The following is a 21191-nucleotide window of genomic DNA, read 5'->3' as shown; positions in this document are numbered from 1 at the left end:
TATTTGTATCTTGCACATGAAGGAACTGCTCATTCATTCACTGCTCCAGAATTTTACTTCAGATGTTATTTGAAATATTGATTTATAAATAGGACTTATAAACCTATTCCATATGAAGGTATTTTGTTATAACAAGATTTGTTCTAATAATAATTTGCTGTCTTTGTACACAAAGGTGCCGCTGTCCCACCATGAATAAGCCGTCTTCTTAAGGACGTTGTCTTTAGAGTAGTGATAAATTTTCTCAGGTCTGCCTCTGTTTTACGAGGTTGCTGCCTGAGGGCGGTAGGGGGGTGTGAAGGTCATGACTGCAGAACAGACAAAGATAACTTAGGGTGGGAGTATTTTTGGTGCTTTGCTTAAAGTATTCAACTGAGTAAATTAATCTTAGATGACAAGTATGCAATGAGACCCGCTGCACTGGGGAGTGAGTCTCCCTCTGTAGTCTGAAACGTATTTCAATATCAGAGCCCCTTTTTTCTAAGTTAAAAAAAAAAACATTACATACAACACCAATAAATATAATAGGAAGAACGGTGAAGCTCTTTGGTGAGGGCCTGGAGTCCTATCTGCTCAGCCTCTACCACTCTCTGGACAGAGGTCCCTAGAAACCCTCCCTGCCACCAAAAAAAATCCCAGGATTCCTAGAATACAGTTTGAAAGCCAATGGTCTATAGTGAAAAGTCCAACTTACTAATTTTTTTAAATACAATTTTATAACTTTAGATCAAACAGCTAACACAAAGATCAGAGGTAAATGCCTTTCCTACATGGTTTTTTAAATGTACAAAACTGATTCAGATTAGAAACATCTATTTGTGTAAGCCTATCTAACCTACAAAAATGGCTCTTCCTTCAAGTCTCAGCTTGGGCCTCACCTTCTAGAAGTCTTTGCAGAATGCATCCCTTCAGGCTGAATTGGGTGTGCCTCCCTGGTGCTTCTGTAATAGCCTGCACATTTGTCTAGCAGGTATTTCCAACTTTATTTGATGATAATCTATGTATCTCTCTCCTCCACTGAAAAGTGAGGTCTGAGGACAGAAATTACTCTTGTCTCATTCATCTTCACATCCGCTGCCCCTCTGACGGTTCTTGGCACAGAGTAGGGGATTAGTGAATATGTATTTGAGTCCTGGGACTATCTTGGAAATACTGTTTTACAAAAGTATTTTCCTTGGCAAAACCTTTCTTCCTAAGTAGTTACAAAATATTCAACAGGTAGCTCACCCGCTATTGTTGCCAAAAGCTGGAAGGGGCGGTCCCTTGCGAGGTAGGGAGCCCTGCTGATCAGAACGGGGATTTGGCAGGGACATGAGCACCTGCCACAGAAAGGCTAGAAAGGACTTGTGTGTCGGTCAGCTGCATGGGCTAGATGAACCCGTGTGTCCCTTCCAGCTCTTGGGGCACGATTCCATCCCAGAAGCACTTGAAAGCTTTCTCTATCTTTCATGCCCTGGATGGTACAAAACAGAAGCTTCCACCCACTAGCATTCCAGAATTCTAAACAGCGCAGAGGTACACACACATGCCCGGTCAAAGAGTCGCCAATTTCAAATGAGGCAAATGGAAATCAGTGAGGATCTGACCAGAAAGCCGGGAGGAAGGGAGAACATAAACCCGTGAACGAACACCCGTCTTGTCCTCACAATCCCCTGGGCCGTGGGCTATAGGCTTTGACAGGTGTTGTTTTATTTGCCCTCAGAACAGCTCTCTGGCAGTCTCTCGTCCAAGGTCACAGAACACAGAAGCGCCTGATGGAATAGATACAACACGAATAACATTTGACAAGATAATGATACTTCGTGTGTGCTTGGCTGCTCTAAAGCTCTGCATACATATCTGTCCCTGCTTCCTTGGCAACCGCAGTCCTGTTCTGATAAGCGGGCCTGGGGTTGCAGAGGGCCTTTGTTTTTACTAATTCTCTCATTTAACCTTCGCTTTTTTTATAAGGGGGGCCGGAGCGGGTGGTAAGGAAGAGGGACCAATCCCGTTTGGCAGGCATAGCCAATGTCTGAGTAACCAGCTTAAAAAAAAAAAAAAAAATCTGTGTACACTCAGAAAAATAGCTTTGATAAATGGGTCAAACGCAGATCTGTCTCTTGGTCCGGCCACCTTATGTGTCCTTTGGGTCCTAGATAGGAAGGTCTCTCTTCAGGGTACATGACGACGGTGGCTCGGTGACAGATCCCTCCCAGGAGAGCTGGTCTTCATCCTCGGTAGGGAAAGATAGCAGGATAGGGTGGAAGAAAGGAATGAGTCTAACCACACCTGCTTAATTTATTTCATGGGGCCCCGGAATTATTCCAAATATTCAATATTTTTAAACGTTTGGTGACTGTGCTTAATGCCTCTGAACGGCCCACTTAAAAATGGTTAAAATGGTAGATCTTACGTACATTTTACCACACACGCAAAAATATCCACCCCCACTGCCCCCCCAAAAAAGTCTGCAGCAGCTGAAGGTAGACGGGTCAGGCTTGCTATCTTCACGTCCAGAGTTATTCATCATGCTTATAAGAATGTAAGGTATTTTGTTAAATATCTTCCTGAGTTCAAAATACAACATGTCCACTGGCAGGGGTGGGGCGAGAAGTTAGGAAGAGAACTCATCTGCTACATGGGAACCTGAGGTCCAGACCTGGGGCACGGGGTGGCTGCGATCACCTTTCTCTATCACAGAGTTGAAGAAAAACAAAAAAAGCCATCCAGCCTTCAGGAGTTATTCAGTGATCACTTATTTTATGCTGCAATCATCCTGATTCTGACTGCTGCTTCCTAGGGATCTTGTTTGTGGCCTTCCAGGACTGGAAAACATTGCTTTCCCCCAAACTGGACAAAGTGCTCCAGGAAGCACAGAGAGGAAACAAGCACTCACAGTCACCCGGTCACCTCCAGCCAGCTTTCCAAAAGTGCATCTATAAATTCTTTGGGTGTGTGGGTCTATTGTTTTCCCTGCTAAAATAAAAGCAGTGAGAGGACTTTAGTTCTTGGGTGAAACCTTGCTCCCTAACAGTCGATGGTAGGTTTTTGGCTCGATAACAGAAGGGAAATCTGCAGTGAGCGAGGTTTCCTCGCGGCCGCGGCAGCTGACAGAACGTTCCCGCAGCTCTCGAAGTAAACCGATCCGAGCTTGTCTCAGACAATGGGGCCTTGTGTGAAACAGCTGTCTCGGGGAGATGGCTCGGTGCTGTTGGCCGGGGCCTGCCTGTTACAGAGATCCGTCTGGTATTATCTGACTGGGACGAAACGCCCAGATGGAGCGCAGGGCTCCCACCAGGAATGCGGTCCAGCACTGACGGCTCGAAACACAGGCTCAGGTTTCAGTGGCCCCAGGATGAAATACTGGTTGATTGTGCTTGGAAATCTAGCAGTGCCTCCTGAATTGTGGACAACTTATTTGTGGAATTTTCAGGCTTTATCTGAAACGAACTGATAAACCCAAAGCGTGTGCGGGATGGAGGCAGATTAATTCCACTTTAATTTTGCTCGGTAATAGCATCCCGGTTAGTGAAACTTGGCCTTGAGTCCCCCAGAAGGCCTGGGAGCCTTGGCAGCGAACATGGGGCTGGTAACAAAACCCGAAATGGGGTTTGCCCGGTTTCAGGTTGAGTTATGGGAAGCTGTGCACAGTCATTGCTGCGACCGTTGATGGGTGCCAATGCCCAGGCTGGCTCTGCCCAGGGTCTCTGCAGCCTGAGGACTGGTGGGTGGGCGGGTGGCAGGCCGACGAGCGCTCTGTGATTTCCTCAGCTCAGTTGCCTCAAGCCTTGTGTGCTTCTAAGCGGGGCAAGGTGGGTGCATCCTAGCTCCTTCCTGTTTTATTCTCATCTTTCTTTTGCAATGACCCTCAAAAGGTCCCTCCCGGGCTTCCCTGGTGGCGCAGTGGTTAAGAATCCACCTGCCAATGCAGGAGACACGGGTTCGAGCCCTGGTCCGGGAAGATCCCACATGCCGCGGAGCAACTAAGCCCGTGCGCCACAACTACTGAGCCTGTGCTCTAGAGCCCACGAGCCACAACTACTGAAGCCTGCACGCCTAGAGCGCGTGCTCCGCAACAAGAGAAGTCACTGCAATGAGAAGCCTGCACACCACAACAAAGAGTAGCCCCCGCTCGCCGCAACTAGAGAAAGCCCGCGTGCAGCAAGGAAGACCCGACGCAGCCAATACATACATACATACATATATACATAAATAAATAAAATTTATTTTAAAAATAAGGTCCCTCCCCACCCCCATGCCCCAAGACACACACGCGCGCACACACACACACATGCACATACACTGCATAGTCTCTTTTTTAAGGTCTGGCCAACCTGAAATTAGTGACCAGGAAGTGGCAGGAATGAAAAGAAAACTGTGTGCAATGTGCCTTATGTTTAACCTTCTAGAACGCTGGCTGCATTTTGCTTTGCACAGCACTGGGCACAAGGAGAAAGGTGTTGGTGCTGGAAGGTCATTTCCGAGCATCCCTTCTGTGGGTGTGTTTCACTGGGAGTGGTCTGAGGCTGAGGGGCGCGGAGGTGTGGAGAGGTGAAGATGGGCAGAGGGAAGGCAGGATGCCCGGAAGCAGCTCTCCAGGTCCCTGGGCCAGTGCTGTTCCCAGTATTCCAGACACTTCTGCGTTGCAGAGAGGCAGAGATTGCAGAGAGAGGGCCTGACTCATGGAGCATGGTCCCCGATCGCTTTCTCTAACAATAACCAACAATTTCAGTGAAAGATCATTGCAATGGCCTTCAAATGCAGTATTCAGTCCTTCCATATTCCCAAGGGAAATGTTAACTCATTTCATCTCATTCAGCTTTCAAAGGCTCAAAAACTGTATTTATCTATGTGATGTACATGCTGTTACTATTTCATGGCTGATGTAAATGGAGATGTGGATCGAAGCATAACCATCTTTTATGAGTGAGACTCCTGGAGTAGGGACTGGGGGGAAAAAATTAGCTGAATTTTTGAAAACTTGCTCTTCACAAACAAAATAATATTTCCCCCATGGTTTAGCCCCGTGGAAGCTCTGGTTTTAGTCCATGGGATAATTTCTACTGGAGAATTCTATTCTTTATTCATTAGCTTTTAATAAATTCATAAATTCATCATTCTTTGTTCATTTAAGTTTTGGCTCCTTTAAGGGGAGAAAAAAAAGTGCTCTTGTTACATTCAGAGCAGCCCTTGTCAGCCAGGAGTGAAACAGATCCATGTTTTCTGTGGAGACCTTTTTATTGACAACAGCTCTGGATCACAAATGTATTTGAGAAGCAGCTGGGCAGTTGGTTGGAGAAATTCTTTTCCACGAGGACAAACTCGTGAATAAAAATGTCTCCACTTGGATAATCCCGACTTGAAATCACACAGATTTGGTCTGACAAATCCACATGACTTTGGAGTAAGTGGGTGGATCCACTTTTTTAAAAATTCCTTTTTCCTCCTCATTCCTAAAGTCTACGACATTCTCCCGGGGTGGGGGGAGGGAGGCCAGGTGAGTAAAAAGTCAAAAGTTGAGGATAAGGAGGTTTAATTCACCCACAAACTCGTTCAACTTTTCCCAAATGGCTTGATTCTTCCAGCCTGAGTAAGCACAACTAGTATTATAAACAGAAAACCAAGAGGAAGAATAGCCCCACCAAGACTCTCTTAGCTAATTAATCAGTCAAGACTGTAAGGAAAAAGTGGTGCTAGGCATGGTAAAACCTTAAAGAAGCAGAATCTTAGGCCTGGAATCTTGCCGTTAATTAATTTTTCTGGTTAACATAGAGTTTATTGATGAGTCAGTTCACTTCGAAACTTCTTCCAACAGGATAATTGCGAGTTACATCAGCACAGTCTATGCCATGCCTGCTTATAAAGTCAGACATATAAATAGATGGTGCTGGAAAGAATGCGGAGAGGGCAGAGACAGAGCTGTGCACGGGAATTTGAGGAGCAAAGCGAGGGAGAGGTGAAAGGGGATAGGCCTTTCTGGAGGATGCACACCTGCGCACAGGGGGCGGGGCCAGTGTGGGGGCGGGGCCCGTGTGGGGCGGGGCCAGTGTGGGAGCCAAGGCAGGAGGCACCCCAGCTCAGTGTTTAGCCTGAGCAAAGGCACTGCGGAGAGACCAGCTTTTGGATTTGGGAAACTGAGGGCCCAGGGCACTGAGGGAGTGGGCAGAGGTGAGGCTGGACAGGTGGGCCATTGAAGGGAGTTTCCCGCTTATCCCAGGGATGATAGGGGAGCATGGAAAAGTTTTAAGCGTGAGAATTATATGAGATAAGAAGACCCTCCAGTTAATAGGACCAAACCTCCCAATTGGCAATGGAGGGAGAACATTCATGCTGTGGAAGGAGTGATAGAGGCTTGTAGCCCTAATCGTAAGCAACCAGGGACTCCTGAGAGGAACGTGGATGTGGGGAGACAAGAGGTGTCCAGCGGTTGCTCAGACGTGCTGCACGAAGGGTTGGTATACACCAGAGTTACAAATTTGAGCAAAATAAACCTATTTTACAGAATAGCTGAACCCAGGAGCATGGATGGGATCACTCGAGGGGACTGAGGGAAGGGGGCTCAGGACCGAGTTTTGTGTTCAACATTCTCGAGGTGGAGGGAAGAAGAGGAAAACGAGGTCAGGGCCAGAGAGCACTGTGGGCGCCCAGGGGGCTGAGATTCCTTTGTGCCAAATGCAGAGGTCCAGGAGGGGGCAGGGGAGGGGAGAGCCAGACCGCAGGGAGAGGGGACCACTGGGAGCTGAGGATGTAGAGAGAGCAAAGGAGTCTGCCCTTTGGAGAATCCAGCGTTTAAGGGAATGTGTTGGTAAGCTCCGGCTGCCATAACAAAGTACCACCCATGGCCTCAGCAACAGAACTTTCTTTTCTCACAGCTTTGTAGGCTAGAAGGCTGAGCTCAAGGTGCCCGTTTGTCCCTAGGCCTCTCCCCTTGGCTTGGTCTTCCCTCTGTGTGTATCTACATCCTGATCCCATCGTCTTATAAGGACACCAGTTATGTTGGGTGAGGACTCACCCTAATGACCTCGCTTTAACTTAATTACCGATGTAAAGGCCCTGGTCCAAATACAGTCATGGTTGGAGGTCCTGGAGGTCAGGACTTCAACAGATGAATCTGGGGAGGACACAATTCAGCCCATAACAGGGGAGAAGAGGAATTTTATTTTAGTTAGAGGGGATCACGAGATGGGGGAGGATTTTCCCCTTAGAATGGGAGAGACTTGAGAATGCTGGCAGCCCTCTCAAGTAAGGCTGCAGAGAAGGGCAGAGGTGGCAGAGAGGGAGTAGGTTCTCCGAGCAGCCAGGAGGGAGTCGGGCCAAGGACACAGGTAGATGGGAAGGGTGGGCGTAGAGAGCTCTTTAGGACGGAGGCAGTTATCGGTCGTGGGCTGATTCCGTTAGGAAGCAATGGCAGTAACTCCAGGCACCTGACGTCTCTGATGCCGGCCACGTCACTGCTCGCCCATCACTCATTAGAGCTTTAGGGAACTGCGTGGGGGGCAAGTGTCAGGAGAGGGCAGAACACTGAGAGTGTTCATGCCTGATCCCCTGTTTACTTCATCTCATAGGAGGCAAAGTTATGGTTGAAGATGAGGTAGCAGGGGTCTAGTTGTGAGTGAATGAGAGTCAGAAAAGGAGGGTCAGGGAGGGAGGTGACCAAGACCATCTTGAAGGACTAATGAACGGCTGCAAGAGACGGGCTGAGTTTGGAGCCCATGGGTTTGAATGGCTCTAAACCACACGGCAAAACACAGCTCACAGAGCATCGGGTGGGCCCAGCGACCTCCAGGCCAGATGTGTCTGGCCTACTCTGCACCTGAAGATGGACTTTGTTTTGCTGGAGCATCTGTGGCTCCCGGGGAGGGTCTGACCCTTGATTTTGCAACGAGTCTGTTTTCTGCACAGGCTCCGGCAGGATGGTCTAGGCGTCCAGCCTTGGTTAAGGTCCTGTTTTCTCCGTGTGTCTCTGTCATCCAGCAGCCAGTTGGCCACTGTTCTAGCTCTGTTAGGTGGGGAGCTATGCCAGACTCTACAGATAGGCACGAAAATCTGGGGCCCTGAAGAATTGTTGTGGATTCCTTATGCACACAGACCAAAGGCATGATTCACCCACGCATTGACGCTTGTCTAAGTCTGCCTGCATGAAAGCCACCAAAAAAAGAGGACATTCAGTCAGCTCACACTGTTGGGGAGAGACGACGGAGTGTGAAGATTAGCAGGAGAAATAATTCCCTGTTTGGGATCATGTCACCTTTTAGTTTCCCAGGTGAATGACCAAGAGCTAAAGAATGTCGATAGGATATGGGAGTTACAATTCCTGCTACATCCTAACAATTTTCATATACGATTTCATTAAATAATCAGCAATCCTATGAAGATAGTATTATGATCGCTTGACAGACAAAGAAAACAGAGTCTGAGAGTACAATAAATTCTCCCAAGATCCGCAGCTGATAAGTGGTATTTCTGACTCCAGTGCCTAGTCTCTTCCTTGTATGTTACACAGAGAGGAAGTTAGGAAAGGAAGCAGACCAGGTGAATTAGGTGTAGGCAGCAGGGCCTGGGACGTGTTCCACCCAGCCTGCCCACTGTAGAAGCTTCACCACTGGTGGGACAGCCAGACGGACTCCTTTGTATTGATAGGTAGTGTCCAGGTTGAAGATATAAAAAAATATGTCTGTTCTGCTCTGTTTCGGAGGCCTAACATGCTGATGGTGGAGCCGACATAGTCTGTAAGAAATGGAAGCAGTCAAAGCAACCAGTGCTTCTGGCTTGTCAGCTCTAGAGGCCTAACCCTTACTGGAACATTCAATGCGTATGTTAGTTATGCTTAAGGATATTTTTCTCAAACAAAGTGTCGCACATATTTATTCCTGAACCAACCTACTCACGCAGAAACGTAGAAACAAAGAAAAAAATCATTTTCCCAATAAAACACCTCCAACTGTCTAGATAGTGGGGATGTTTTCAGCTTGACATGGTAAGATGCTGGTGCCTTTGATACAGTATAAATATGTGCGTCATCTCCCATGCGGGTCCTTGTAGACCCAGCTCAGTCTCATCCAGTGTCTCCGATTGGAGCTGGACCAGATTTTATTACGTTTTTATCCAAATCCACTGGGGAAGGGGATGATTCTGCTTTTGTTTCATGGCCAGGAATCCCTTGATCCTGAAAGTCTTGTGACAAACAGATTCAACCACACAGATCATGATGGCAGAGATAGGGAGCTAGGCCTACGGATATAAAATAAAGGTTTTGACTCAGCAAAAAGTCAGACGCGTCCCCAGAGGAGATGGCCTTTGTTTTACTCGGCTACCACTGAACACTTGAGAGAAACTGTTCATTCCCTTCACTCCTGTGCCTTTTATACCACCTCCTTGTTCCCCAAATAAAAATGGTACCCTGTGGGGGTCAGTGGGAAGGAGGGGATGTGCTCTTTTCTAGATGTCTGTGTTTTTGATTGAATGTAGCGAGGAAATTTTAAATTGTAGTTTTCATAAAAGACTATTTTGTCTTTCTCTGCTTCTCATTACGATGCATAGTCTTTCAAAGAAAAACCAAAACTTGAACCTTACACCCGCCATCTCTTTCAAGTGATCCCTGGTTCCTGCATTCTTTTCATGACTGAGATTTCTTTGTGCGACAATCATTTTCGGTAGACGTGCTTTGCCCTCCTGCCCTGATGTAGGACAGGGATCAGACTTGCCGAACTTCTGCAAATTCCCCCACTAACTGGTTACAGCTGCCCCCCTTCTCTCCACTGGTCGTGGCTAGAAAGTGTGGATAAAGGAAAGAAATCACCCTCAGAGGCCTTCAGTTGAGTAGATTCAGAACCAGTTCTCAGTAAGTGTTGAGGGAAAGGGGCACAGCTGGACCAGGGCCCCAGGGAAGGCACGTCATACTTTGAGCCCAGCTTTTCTCAACTAAAATGATGACATTGGCCCTGCCCCACGGGGTCCTGTGAGGATCACATTAGATGTGCGTGTGAAAGTGCTTTGAGGGGTCTGGGCAAGATGGCGGAAGAGTAAGACGCGGAGATCACCTTCCTTCCCACAGATACGTTACAAATACATCTACACGTGGAACTGCTCCTACAGAACACCCACTGAACGCTGGCAGAAGACATCAGACCTCCCAAAAGGCAAGAAACTCCCCACGTACTTGGGTAGGGCAAAAGAAAGTGCTTTGAAATACAAGGTAATAGTAATATAAATAGGCAGGTTTTTGCAAAAACCGAACAGTGATGGCTTTTCCGATCTTCCTGGCTTTGTGTGGTGAACTAACCCAGGCCTGTCCTCTCTGCTATGATCCCCCAGAGCCACCCATTCATCGTGGGATGAGAGGTCTCTAGGCTTATAAGTGGGGGAGCTAATAAAGAGATGCCCACTTCTTACATAGAAGGAATTTAGTTCAACAGCGTTTGGGGTTGTTGTTCTGTAGTCCCACTGGGGGATAGACTAACACAGGAGCTGGGAGGAAAGGAAAGGGAGGAAGGAACCTAAAAAATTCACCATCAGGGTTCTTATAGGCATGCAGGGAAACCAGGCTTCCCTACATGCAAAGAGCGGCAAAGCAAGACAAGGCCTATTCTGTGATTACATGTGACACAAATAGATGGAATAAATCATGGTTAAATGGCATGCCTGGGGTGATACAGCAGAGATTATTATTCTGGAAGAGGCAGGGAATGGGCCCTAAGGGAAATGGATGGTAAAAACTATTAACTACATTTGGATGGAACAATCTGGAAAGACTGTGTGGACCAGAGTGTGAGAAAAAAGCAACTAAAGGAAACCCCAGAGGCACATCTTCCTCCTGGATGGGCAGAGCCTTAAACTGCCCATTCTAGGCCGTGGGGTCTCAGCTGTGCTACAGGGGTCACCCCAATCTAACACTCTCCTTTGCTCTCAAGAAGGCCCTTAGCTGTCACCTTTCTAGGACCAAAGGAGACACCTTCATAAACTCAGGGGTGGGACTGGGATGTTGGTTGTCTGGTCTAGTGGTTTCCTTTAGGGAGGGAGGTAAAGGGGACAGAAGTAGAGAACAAATACTTTATCCATAGGCCTTCCTTTCACTGGAGAGGGAGAGACGGGAAAAAAAGAAAGAAGAAGAAGTTCAGAAGCAAATTTGAAAAAAATTAACATTCGATCCTTTGAGGGAGAGCACATCCATGGATGTTTGCTCTCTTGCCCTTTCTGTACTTTCATGTATTTTAACTTTTTTCCAAAATAAAAAACAGTGACATTTTCAAATGATGATTACTATAACAGTTTAGTCCAGAGCCAATTTCATATTGCAACTGATACCAACACAAACCACTTTTGTTGTTGTTGTTCTTTGCTTATTTTCCTTTTTTAAGGAGACCAAGAGAACTGAAAGTTCTCTGATCGCCATTTAAAGAATTCACTGTCCTTTGGCGCAATCATACTTTGTCCCATCTATCCCAATCCAAGTGATCTAGCAGATCCCAAACATGTATAGCTATGTTTGTATTTCTGACGTCCATCTCCCCCACGTCCCCTCACCAGAATGGAATCCACAAGGGCAAGACTTTGTCCTCATCACCGTGTCACATCCGTGCAGCACAGCCTGGCACACCGTATGCCCTTATTCAATATTTGCTGAGTAAATCAATGAATTCCCAGAACCCACAGGGACTGTCCCTGCACCAGCTTTTGTGTAGACCCCACAAGTCCTTTCAGGCTCCTTTGACTTTTTTGGCTTTGGCTTTGAGGGCCAACCCAGCCCCTGCGAAGTTAATTGCCACCACGTACAGTAAAATAGTGAGATGCAAGGCTAACACCTTGGGAAGATGTCCTGTACCTAGGCCTCTTCTGGAACTTTCTTTCACCAGGTTGGGCTGTTATATGCATAGGAAAGGCCCACAGGGGCAGCCTGAATATCTCATTTACTCTTGCTCCCTTATCCTTCTTTTCCTAGCATCCCTGAGAGTACTTTTCTTTCCACCCTGCTGAAGGCTGGTATGGAACATTTTAGAGTAGTTTCAAAATGACATTCAGATTCTTCTTTCTTCTTAATCTCATTTCTTTTTCTTTTTTTAATTAATTAATTTATTTATTTATTTATTTATTTATTTATTTATTTATTTTTGGCTGAGTTGGGTCTTCGTTGCTGCGCGTGGGCTTTCTCTAGTTGCGGCGAGCGGGGGCTACTCTTCCTTGCAGCACGCGGGCTTCTCATTGCGGTGGCTTCTCTTGTTGCGGAGCAGGGGCTCTAGGCGTGCGGGCTTCAGTAGTTGCAGCACATGGGCTCAGTAGCTGTGGCTCGCGGGCTCTAGAGCACAGGCTCAGTAGTTGTGGCGCACGGGCTTAGTTTTTCTGCGGGCTTAGTTTTTCTGCAGCATGTGGGATCTTCCTGGACCATGGCTCGAACCCGAATCGGCACTTAACCACTGCACCACCAGGGAAGCCCTTTATCTCATTTCTTTACCAACCTTCAGCCTTTTTTTATTTTTCTACTTTTTACCTCCATTGGAGTTTACCATTTACTTTGTTTTTTTACTTCCTCAAAGCCTATGTAACAAATATGAATTTTACCTTCAGAAGAAAAGAGTTATTTCACCCACCAAGTGAGTGTCTAATGGAAAAACTAAACTAAAAAAAACTTTATTAGAGCTTTCTTAAGATCAAAGTGAGTTTTTAGTTCTCTGGAAAAGTAAGCGTGGAGGGCAAGGAAGTAGGGGTAATCGTCTGCTTGTCCCAAGCCCTCCTGGTTCATGGAGACAAATCCTCATCTCCCCACCCTGGGCCTAGGAAAGGTCATCTCTCGGACACTAGAAATGCAAGTAATCCTGGAGCCAGCAGAGAATTTCCATTCAAGGAACGTGATGGTAAAAACCTGAAAAACAGAAGGGCCCCAACTCCATTCCCGGTGTTTTTGCTCTCACCAGACCATGCTGAGTGAAGAGGTCCCTTGCTTAACTTCCAAGAAGACATCCGAGTTAGCCCCTACCTACATGGTTGGGTGTTGCCCAAATGACTGTTTGGAGCAGGGCTTTCCCCTCATTTGAGAATCACTGTCTTATTCAGCTCATCTTGTTATGCGGTCCATTACAGAGCTCAGGTATCTGGGTGTCATTGAGAACCATTAGCTCAAACTGTTGAGGTGTATCCGGATACCTCAAGTTTCTCTCACAGTCCCCAGGAGCTGTGCAATCCCAGGCAGCCGATTGGAGACCTGGGTTCTAGTTCTAAGCTTTCAGGAATCATTCTGAGATTTGCTGGTGTCACAGTCCTGCCCTTCAGCAAGATCATTCAGAGAGGTCTCCAGCAACCTCAGAGTTTGCCTAAAGCCGTGTGTTCACTTAGGAAGTGCCCCTTCCGATCTGTCTCTCACTGATCTGGGACAGGTCCTCCAAAGCACATACCTGTCCCAGACAACCAAGGGTACTGGTTGCCTGTGAATAATCCAGACTTTGGTTTTTTTGTTGTTTTTTTTTTTTCCCCTCTTCTCTTCTGGGCAGAGCAAGTGTGGGGCCCACAGTCGCACACCCACAGAGGAAGTGTGGAGTCCTGGTCCTCAGTAATAAACATTTATTGAGCACTTGCTGTATAATCAGATCCAGTCCTAAGCAATTCACACACATTGCCGCTTTTAACCTTCACAACAACCCTGCCAGTAAGTAGGTACCCTTAGCCCCATTTTACATATAAGAAAACAGAGATTAGGTGACTTGTCCAGGGCATTGGCTAGGAAGTGTTCCAGCAAGGATCCTTGGCCAGTCAGGGCCAGTACTCTTAACTTCTGTGGTGCCCCGTGCTGTCTTTTCTGCTTTGGGGTGTTGAGAAAAGGAGGGAGACCTCACACAAGTGATTGATCTGTTAAAGAGGAAAAGGTAATCATCCCAAAAGATTTTACAAGCAGATTGAAAAAAAGTCAACTCCTAGGCCTGAAAAATTGCTGCCTGGTGGCTCTCAAGAGGGGACCCCCGCTATCCCTGGGGAGGTAATCTCTGCACTTCAGCTCTGGTGTGACTGGTGACTTCTAGAGTTCAGAGATGCCCTGGTCACATGTGCAGGAAGGCTGAAATATTTGGGTAGTGCCCAGTGGGTGGGCAGCCGAAATCGTTATCCAGCCTGGCAGCCTTCAACAGAGGAGCAGATGACTACAAACCCCAAAATGAAGTTGCTTTTCATTGTCTTCTCAGTCTTTGTGGGGAATGAGGTCAGGAAAGGGAGATCTAATTCCACTCCGAGTCTCAGGCTCGGTAAATTCAGAACAAAACTACAGCAGCAAAAACATTGCTTCAGTCCCATAAAATCTCTCCCTGTGAAGATCTCCAAGCGGGCAAGCCCCCCCTCGGAGGCTCCCCCGCTCTGGCTTTCTCTGTGGGCGCTGTCTCCCCTTCCTTCCTGCGCGGTACCCAGTGCCGGGTGGCCGGGCTCAGCCGCGCAGCTGCCGGGACCCCACCGGCGTAGGGAGCGCCTCTGGGATAACGCGGAGCTCGGGATGCCCGGGATGCTGGGGCCGAGGCTCCTTTCTGCTCAGCTCGCCCGTCCGCTGAAAGGTTCTCCCCTTCGACTGCACCGGAGGCAAGAAGTAGCTTGCAACGGGGAGGACTTTCAGCACAGTGCACAGGGAATTAAACCTCTATGAGCAATAACGTTGGTCCGTGGAGTGGAAAAGCAGGGGCGGTGCTGGCGTCCCCTAGGCAACGGGCTGACAATGTTCACTCCTTAGACAATCTTGCAACTGGCCATGGCTCTTTCCTGACAGTACCAGTGGCTGAACTCCGGAAAAATAATGAAGGCTATGGATGGGATATGGTGAGTGCCACGAGATTCCCCGCTCCAAGTTAGGGCTGCTTTTCTTGTGTTTGGACTCGGATTAGAAAAACAAGCTAGCAGACCATGACTGTTGACACAAATAAATCCATAACTGTACTGGTAAACACTTGAAATTCATCCTTGCAGTAAAAGGAAAAAAAAAAAGCAGAACTATTTGCCTCCTTTGCTGGTAACATCCAGGGCTGTGATGGAAAACTCCGTTATTCCTAAGAAAGATGCATGATGAGCATGTGGTTTTCTCCAGGTTGGTTTTCTGCTTTAACCCAGGACCGTCTGTTCCATGGACCGCAGAGCAACGGCCACGACCGGGCTGTGTGCGTGTGCGCGCGTGCGGGGTGCATATCGTTTTCCCTAATTACTACAGCATAACTTCCTCTTTGCTTTACCAGACTAAGTCTCAGCAATGAGACATCACGTGTAAACTTCTTGTCTGTTTGCTTTTTTCAGTTCTAGGGAAAATCCGAACCGCAGTTGGCAGTGCCCAACTTCTTATGGCCCAGAAATTCTACCAGTTCAGAGAACTGTGTGAAGAAAACCTGGTAGGTACCCTTACCCATCACTACCATTTTCCCTGCTAGTACCACGAGAAGAACCTGTTGTCAAGACCGGTCCAACTAAAGTAGAACCGAGTCAGAGCCCATCGGACTCTCTTACCTGGAATAGAGAGTTTTCTGATGAATCATATATTTCCTGCTTTTCTTAAAAATATTTATGTTATACTTAAGTAATCTTTGAAGAAAGAATCCAATCAAGTTAAAACTCCATTCCACCGCACCCCCCCCCCCCGGCCTTTTTTTTTCCGGTAACTGAAGACTTTCCATTTTCCTGGCCTTCTGATTTCATTATTCTTACCAAACTATGGAGCAGACTGATATGTAAAAAATAATATTACAGCAAAAAAATCATTTTCGATAATGAGTTTCTTTCTGAAATAGCCATCAGGGCCTATTTTCTTATCAGAGTTCTCTGTTTTAATTCAAGAATCAGAAGTGGAAGGTGTCATAAAGTATAGATTTGATCTCCCTGAGACCAATGAGTCATTCATCCTTCTTGGACATACAGAAACAAAATAAACCAGAATAAAGAGAGAAAACCAATACTAGCATCAACATTTTAAAAAAATTACCAGCAAAATACAAGGGCAAGAGCTTCCTCACAGAATTTTTTTTTTAAATGCTACCATCTCTACAAGTGTCATTCCACAAAAATAGCTTTTATTGGTCAATTAATGATCAAGTTGGATCTAAATAAAGAAAATGAAAAGCAACTCGTTTATCCCCTGGAAGGTTAAAAACACGAATCATTTGCAATCTGATTGACCCAAACTATGATTTTAGAGTTCTAACCACATCTTGTTAACAAGGACAAATACAGGCTGAATGGAATTTATCTAGACAGGGCTCAACCAAGAGCAGATCTAAAGCCTGCAAAAGTTGGTGCTCTCTGTCCCTCTTTACCAGGCTTTTCTTTTTGAACCCTCCCCTTGGGGCTATCCTTTCCTTCCTCCTCACCCCCACCCCTGACATCTATAGTTTGTTTTCTCCTCCCTCAGCAAAAATTACCTGACCCTTCTTTCACCTTCTCAGAAATTCTATTCTGAATTATGAGCTAATATATATTAGTAGATGTATTGATAAGTGATTCAGCCAATATCTTATTGAGCTTCACTACGTGCAAGGTACAGAATTCCTGCTAATCTGTAAACTTGCGGATGTGTCACAGATCTTAATTAATATGACTCTTTGCTCTTTAAATGTAAAAAAGTTCATATAAAGCCATATTTCTCAAACTGGCCAGAAGACACAGGTGGAGACCAATAAGTACACACTACAGGGCAAACACAGCACACCTTTGAAAAGAATTATAGAAGGAGGAGGAGAAGCGCACCGTGTCCTCAGAGCTTTTAAGTTTATGATCTGGTTAAGTCCTCAAAGCAACGGTCTGGAGTATATGGTGACATTATTTTTATGACGGTTTTACAGTTGAGGAAAATGGGCCTGGAAGAGCTCAGTGACTTGCTAGGGCTGCATGGTAAGAGGCAGAGCCAAGGTGCAAATCCCAGTGTGTTCGACTTCGGTCCCTGTAAATCCCCCCCAGGATGTGAGTCCCCTCCTCCCCCTGATCGCTCAGCTCCATCTCCTCTGCAGCAGGAAGCACGGTGGCCTGGTGATGGCATCACTTAGGTCTACAAAGCTGCATAAAAGCAGCACGGAGATTGGTCACAACCAGGCCCAGCTCTCCTTGCTTGGGTTCTTACTCTGAGGAGGACACCTGAAAACACTTGCACCTTGTCTCCGACTTGACTCTCAGGCATAGAATAAATGCATTGCAACAAAACTCAACCCAGGGACCTGGCCCTCCTTATCCTTCTCAACCTCTACCACCTCTGACCTCCAAGTGGCCTGGTTCAGACTGAAGTGGGTTGTGCACCTCCTTCTGTGCTGGGGTGTCACAGGAGCCTCTGATTCGGAGACTGGCTGAGCACCCAGGCTCTTTCTCTCTGCTTCCCCATCCATCCTGTGGACGATGTGGCAGCAAAGAGAGTCTTGGTGGGAAAGGAACAAATTGCCCGTGTTACAGAGTTAAACAACCTCTATCATTTCATCCACTGATGCACTAAAACAGTTTAACCAACAGGGCTTGTGACCTAAAAGACTTTGGTGAACTTCAAAGTATGAGCAATTTAGCTTTTAGTTACCAATAAGATAAAGAAATATATTGCGAGATCATAAAACTCCATTTGACAAGTTCTTTGTCAAAGCTATTATCTGTCTATTCTGAACCTAGATATTAAGAAACTTTCTTTTTAGTTTACTAAATCAAAGTACTACAGAGAAACCCTCTTGTTAATTCAGATGTCATTAGAGTTTAACACTGACCCAAATACTTGCAAATTTTAGAACTTACTTATTCCAATGATCTATGGGTAGTTTTTAAAGTGTAAGTTTATAAATATATTCTTTACTTGTATTTATTTTGAAGCCAGACCAATAATGCTAGTCCATGAAAGGGCTAAAACGTTCTTTCCAACTTATTAACTTTGATGGTCACCAACCTTGCGCTTCCTGAAATTCTGATGATATTTTCATAGGGTTGGTTTTAAAAGTACGAACTGGCCTCCAGTTATTATATGGCATGAGACCTCACAGTTTTTCCAATTGCCCGGATTCCCAGAGGTAACCAAAACGGACCCCTGCTAGAAACTTTTGGCAAATGGGAGTCCCACCCATCTGCCCATGAATGCCTTTAGCTACTGTTTCAGGTAGTAACCAGTGATGAACACAACACCTTCAGTCTTTAGTTGTGTTTTTTCTGTCTCAGACCATATAAATGAGTGGTTCATACTTTCTAGTACTTGTCAGGGATATGTGAATGCGGGCAAAGAAAGTCAATCCACAAACCAAAGAATGTTTAATATTATCTAGCAAATGGGTCACTACAGACATCTATGTGTATGTATAGACAAGTGTTCTCACATTTGCCGTGTTACGTTATGGTCAATTTAAAACTAATTCGTTTCCAAATGATTTTGTCCAAGTACTTATATGATAAAATGACTTCCTACATTAGAGATATCTTAATTGTTAAACACACAGTACTTTGAAAATCCAGTTCTTTTCTTACTTATCACTTGTTTGCCCTAGTATTTTCACTCAACATGAGTATTAAAATGAATCTTACTTTAGATTCCTTATATGTTCTCTGAGTATATTGGATGGCATGGAGTTGAATACTGACTCTAGTACCAATACACTGTATTTTTTTTTTTTTTGCAAGAAGGTATTTTCATTTAAATATAGCTTTAAATGCATCTTGTCATAGATCATACATTCTGGGATTTTTCAAATGTTTAGACTCCCTGCCATGGCGTACTGATGGATGTTATATTAACAAAAGAAGAATTTTACTTTGACATTGAGAATCACTGACTCAAATGTGTACAAGATGAGTGTATAAACTTATAATTTGCAGTGGAATCTTTTTTAAAAACCAAACTCAGAAAGAGAGAGTATAAACGTGGTTGCCAGGGGCTTGGGTGTGGGGGAAATAGGGAGAGGTTGGTAACATGGCACAGATTTTCAGCTATAAAATGAATAAGGTCTGAAGATCTAATGAGAACATGGTGACTATAGTTGATAGCAGTGTATTATATAACTGGGCTTCGCCAAGAGAGTAGAACATAAATGTTCTCACACACACAAAAAGATAAATACATGTGGTGATGATGTGTTACTTAACTCAATGGGGGAGTCCTTTCACAATGTGTGTATATATCAAATCATCAAGTTGTACACTCTAAATATTTTGCAGTTTATTTGTCAATTAGTCCTTAATAAAGGTGAATATGTATATAAGACATATATACATATAAAATATAAAATAAATAAATAAAAGGGCCACCTATAGCCTCACTTTTCTCTCCTATCTGAAAACCAAAAGGAACTCATCCTCCTTGCGTTATTTGAAATATTTGAAAATGCCACCTTGGTCCTGTGCTTATTGTACTAGATCATCACCTCTAAAGCGTGAATGTTTTTCTTTCTCTTGTACAGAATCCCAATGCTCATCCAAGGCCCACCTCCCAGGATTTGGCGGGGTTCTGGGACATGCTGCAGTTGTCCATAGAAAATATTAGTATGAAATTTGATGAACTTCATCAGTTAAAGGCCAATAATTGGAAACAGATGGATCCTCTTGACAAGAAGGTAGAACAATGTAGATTTTGTATGGTTCATTTAAAAACCTGCACAAACACTGGACAGTCTAAATAGGCTTCTGCTTTCAGTCTTGCTGTTTACAATGTGAAATGGAGCTGATATCATATTAATTTCATTGTAATGACAATGTTTACATAGTAATCATTTGGGATATTATCTGTAATATGTTTCAGGCATATTTTTAAAGAAAAACCTGTCTTTGTGAATTGGAAAATGGGAATGTGGCTTTTTTTTGTTAATTAAACTTTAAGTTAAACCATTTTAGTCACTGGAAGGAACTGCCTCCATTTTGCTTTTTAAACTAAAATAAATGACATCTTCAGTGCATGATTACATACAGCAAGAGTTCAACTTCCTTACACCCCTAGAATGTGTTTCCGAGAAAATAGGAAGCCCTGCAAACTAACCGACTTTGATAATCATTTCATAAATATAGTAATAAAGAAACCACTGTTGTTCAAGTCTAAAAATATACACACCGTAAAGTTTCACAGTAATCATAAATGTTGGGATTTTTTAAAGAGTTTTACTATTGGTTGATTTGCCTTGGGGAATATTGCTCACTGGGTTCCTCATGCAAGAGCTTAGAAATAAAGACTCAAATTCTTTTACTTGAATTAATAAATGGCAATTTTCACATTTGATTATGGCGGGTCCACCAGGCTTGCCCAGGTATCCAATGTCCACCTCCCTAGGCTGGCCAGGCATGCATGACTTTTTTAACCCTTTGCTTTCCTATGGCCTGAGGTCAGATGTCTCTGAGAGATTCAACTTCTAAATATTAGGCACAGCTATACTTGTGATGCCCTTTTCTGATCCCTTCACCTATCAGAGAGCGAGCAGCAGTCCAATCCATTCTGCTGCTGCCCATTATAATACCAGGGTTCTTGGAGTCCATGGATTCCCAGGAGAAATCCAGTGCCAACAGCCAGTGCATAATCAAAGGGGCCACCGCTCTCGTCACTGTCGCTCATCTCTAATTCTGTCACCATCCACCTGTGGGGTTTTGGTGCGAAGCATCAAAGTACCATTAATGTCTGTGTGGCCTCTCGCTGAGGGAGTCAAACATTTGCACTCAATCTAGTTTTCTTTAATCTGGGTTTAAAACTGTCTGCTAAATAAGCTTTTAAATTGGTCTGATTTTAAGAAAACACTACAGATGTACACACATACTGGTAACTTGAGTTTCTAGAGCTGATCCATCTAATTTCTCACTCATGGATTTTTAAAAATTATAGTTAAAAAAATAAAATGTGCAAGGAAAGGAAAATACGACTAAAAAGTTTCCAACATTCATACTTGCAAAAATATCTACTGAGTTACCCAGCAATGAAGATTTTAAACGTCCAAAAGGAGCGAAGCTAAGAATTGATATATGTAACCTAGTGACACAGTAAATCATTAGTTAACTTGATTTCTAAATCTTCATGCACGTTGTCTGTGATCAGAGCTTTGCATCACCCCATGAACTGGAAGGGGAACGATGAACAAGACAATCAGAGTTGGTGGAATATGGTTTGCACCCTGTGCTTCCCTTTTTTATCCACACAAGACTCCACCTTAAACAGCCGGCGGGCAACTCCAGTGCAATAAATTAACTAGGCGCTTCACCCAGGCAAGGAAGGAGGAACACAGAGAACGCCCTTTGGAGAATCATGGAATCCCTAATTTAAGATACTTCTCACATTT

The 21191-nt window shown here is 44.9% G+C and overlaps 1 protein-coding gene across 8 annotated transcripts in view; it reads left to right on the top strand.

The window, feature by feature from the left end:
* Positions 1–21191, top strand: part of DLGAP1 (DLG associated protein 1) — an 855942-nt gene that overhangs the window by 831842 nt on the left and 2909 nt on the right. For 6 of the 8 annotated variants that reach the window (XM_057526434.1, XM_057526435.1, XM_057526433.1 and 3 more), the window contains 2 exons: positions 15232–15323; positions 19338–19490. In XM_057526434.1, the coding sequence (XP_057382417.1) occupies positions 15232–15323; positions 19338–19490 (245 nt within the window). Of the gene's footprint in view, positions 1–15231; positions 15324–19337; positions 19783–21191 lie in introns of those variants that run through there. The other 2 variants (XM_057526436.1, XM_057526437.1) reach the window with 2 other exon arrangements.

This window comes from Balaenoptera acutorostrata, chromosome 13 (assembly GCF_949987535.1).
Source record: "Balaenoptera acutorostrata chromosome 13, mBalAcu1.1, whole genome shotgun sequence".
NCBI lineage: Eukaryota > Metazoa > Chordata > Mammalia > Artiodactyla > Balaenopteridae > Balaenoptera > Balaenoptera acutorostrata.
The sequence above is the reverse complement of the archived record's forward strand: the minus strand, read 5'-3'. Positions and strand labels throughout refer to the sequence as shown.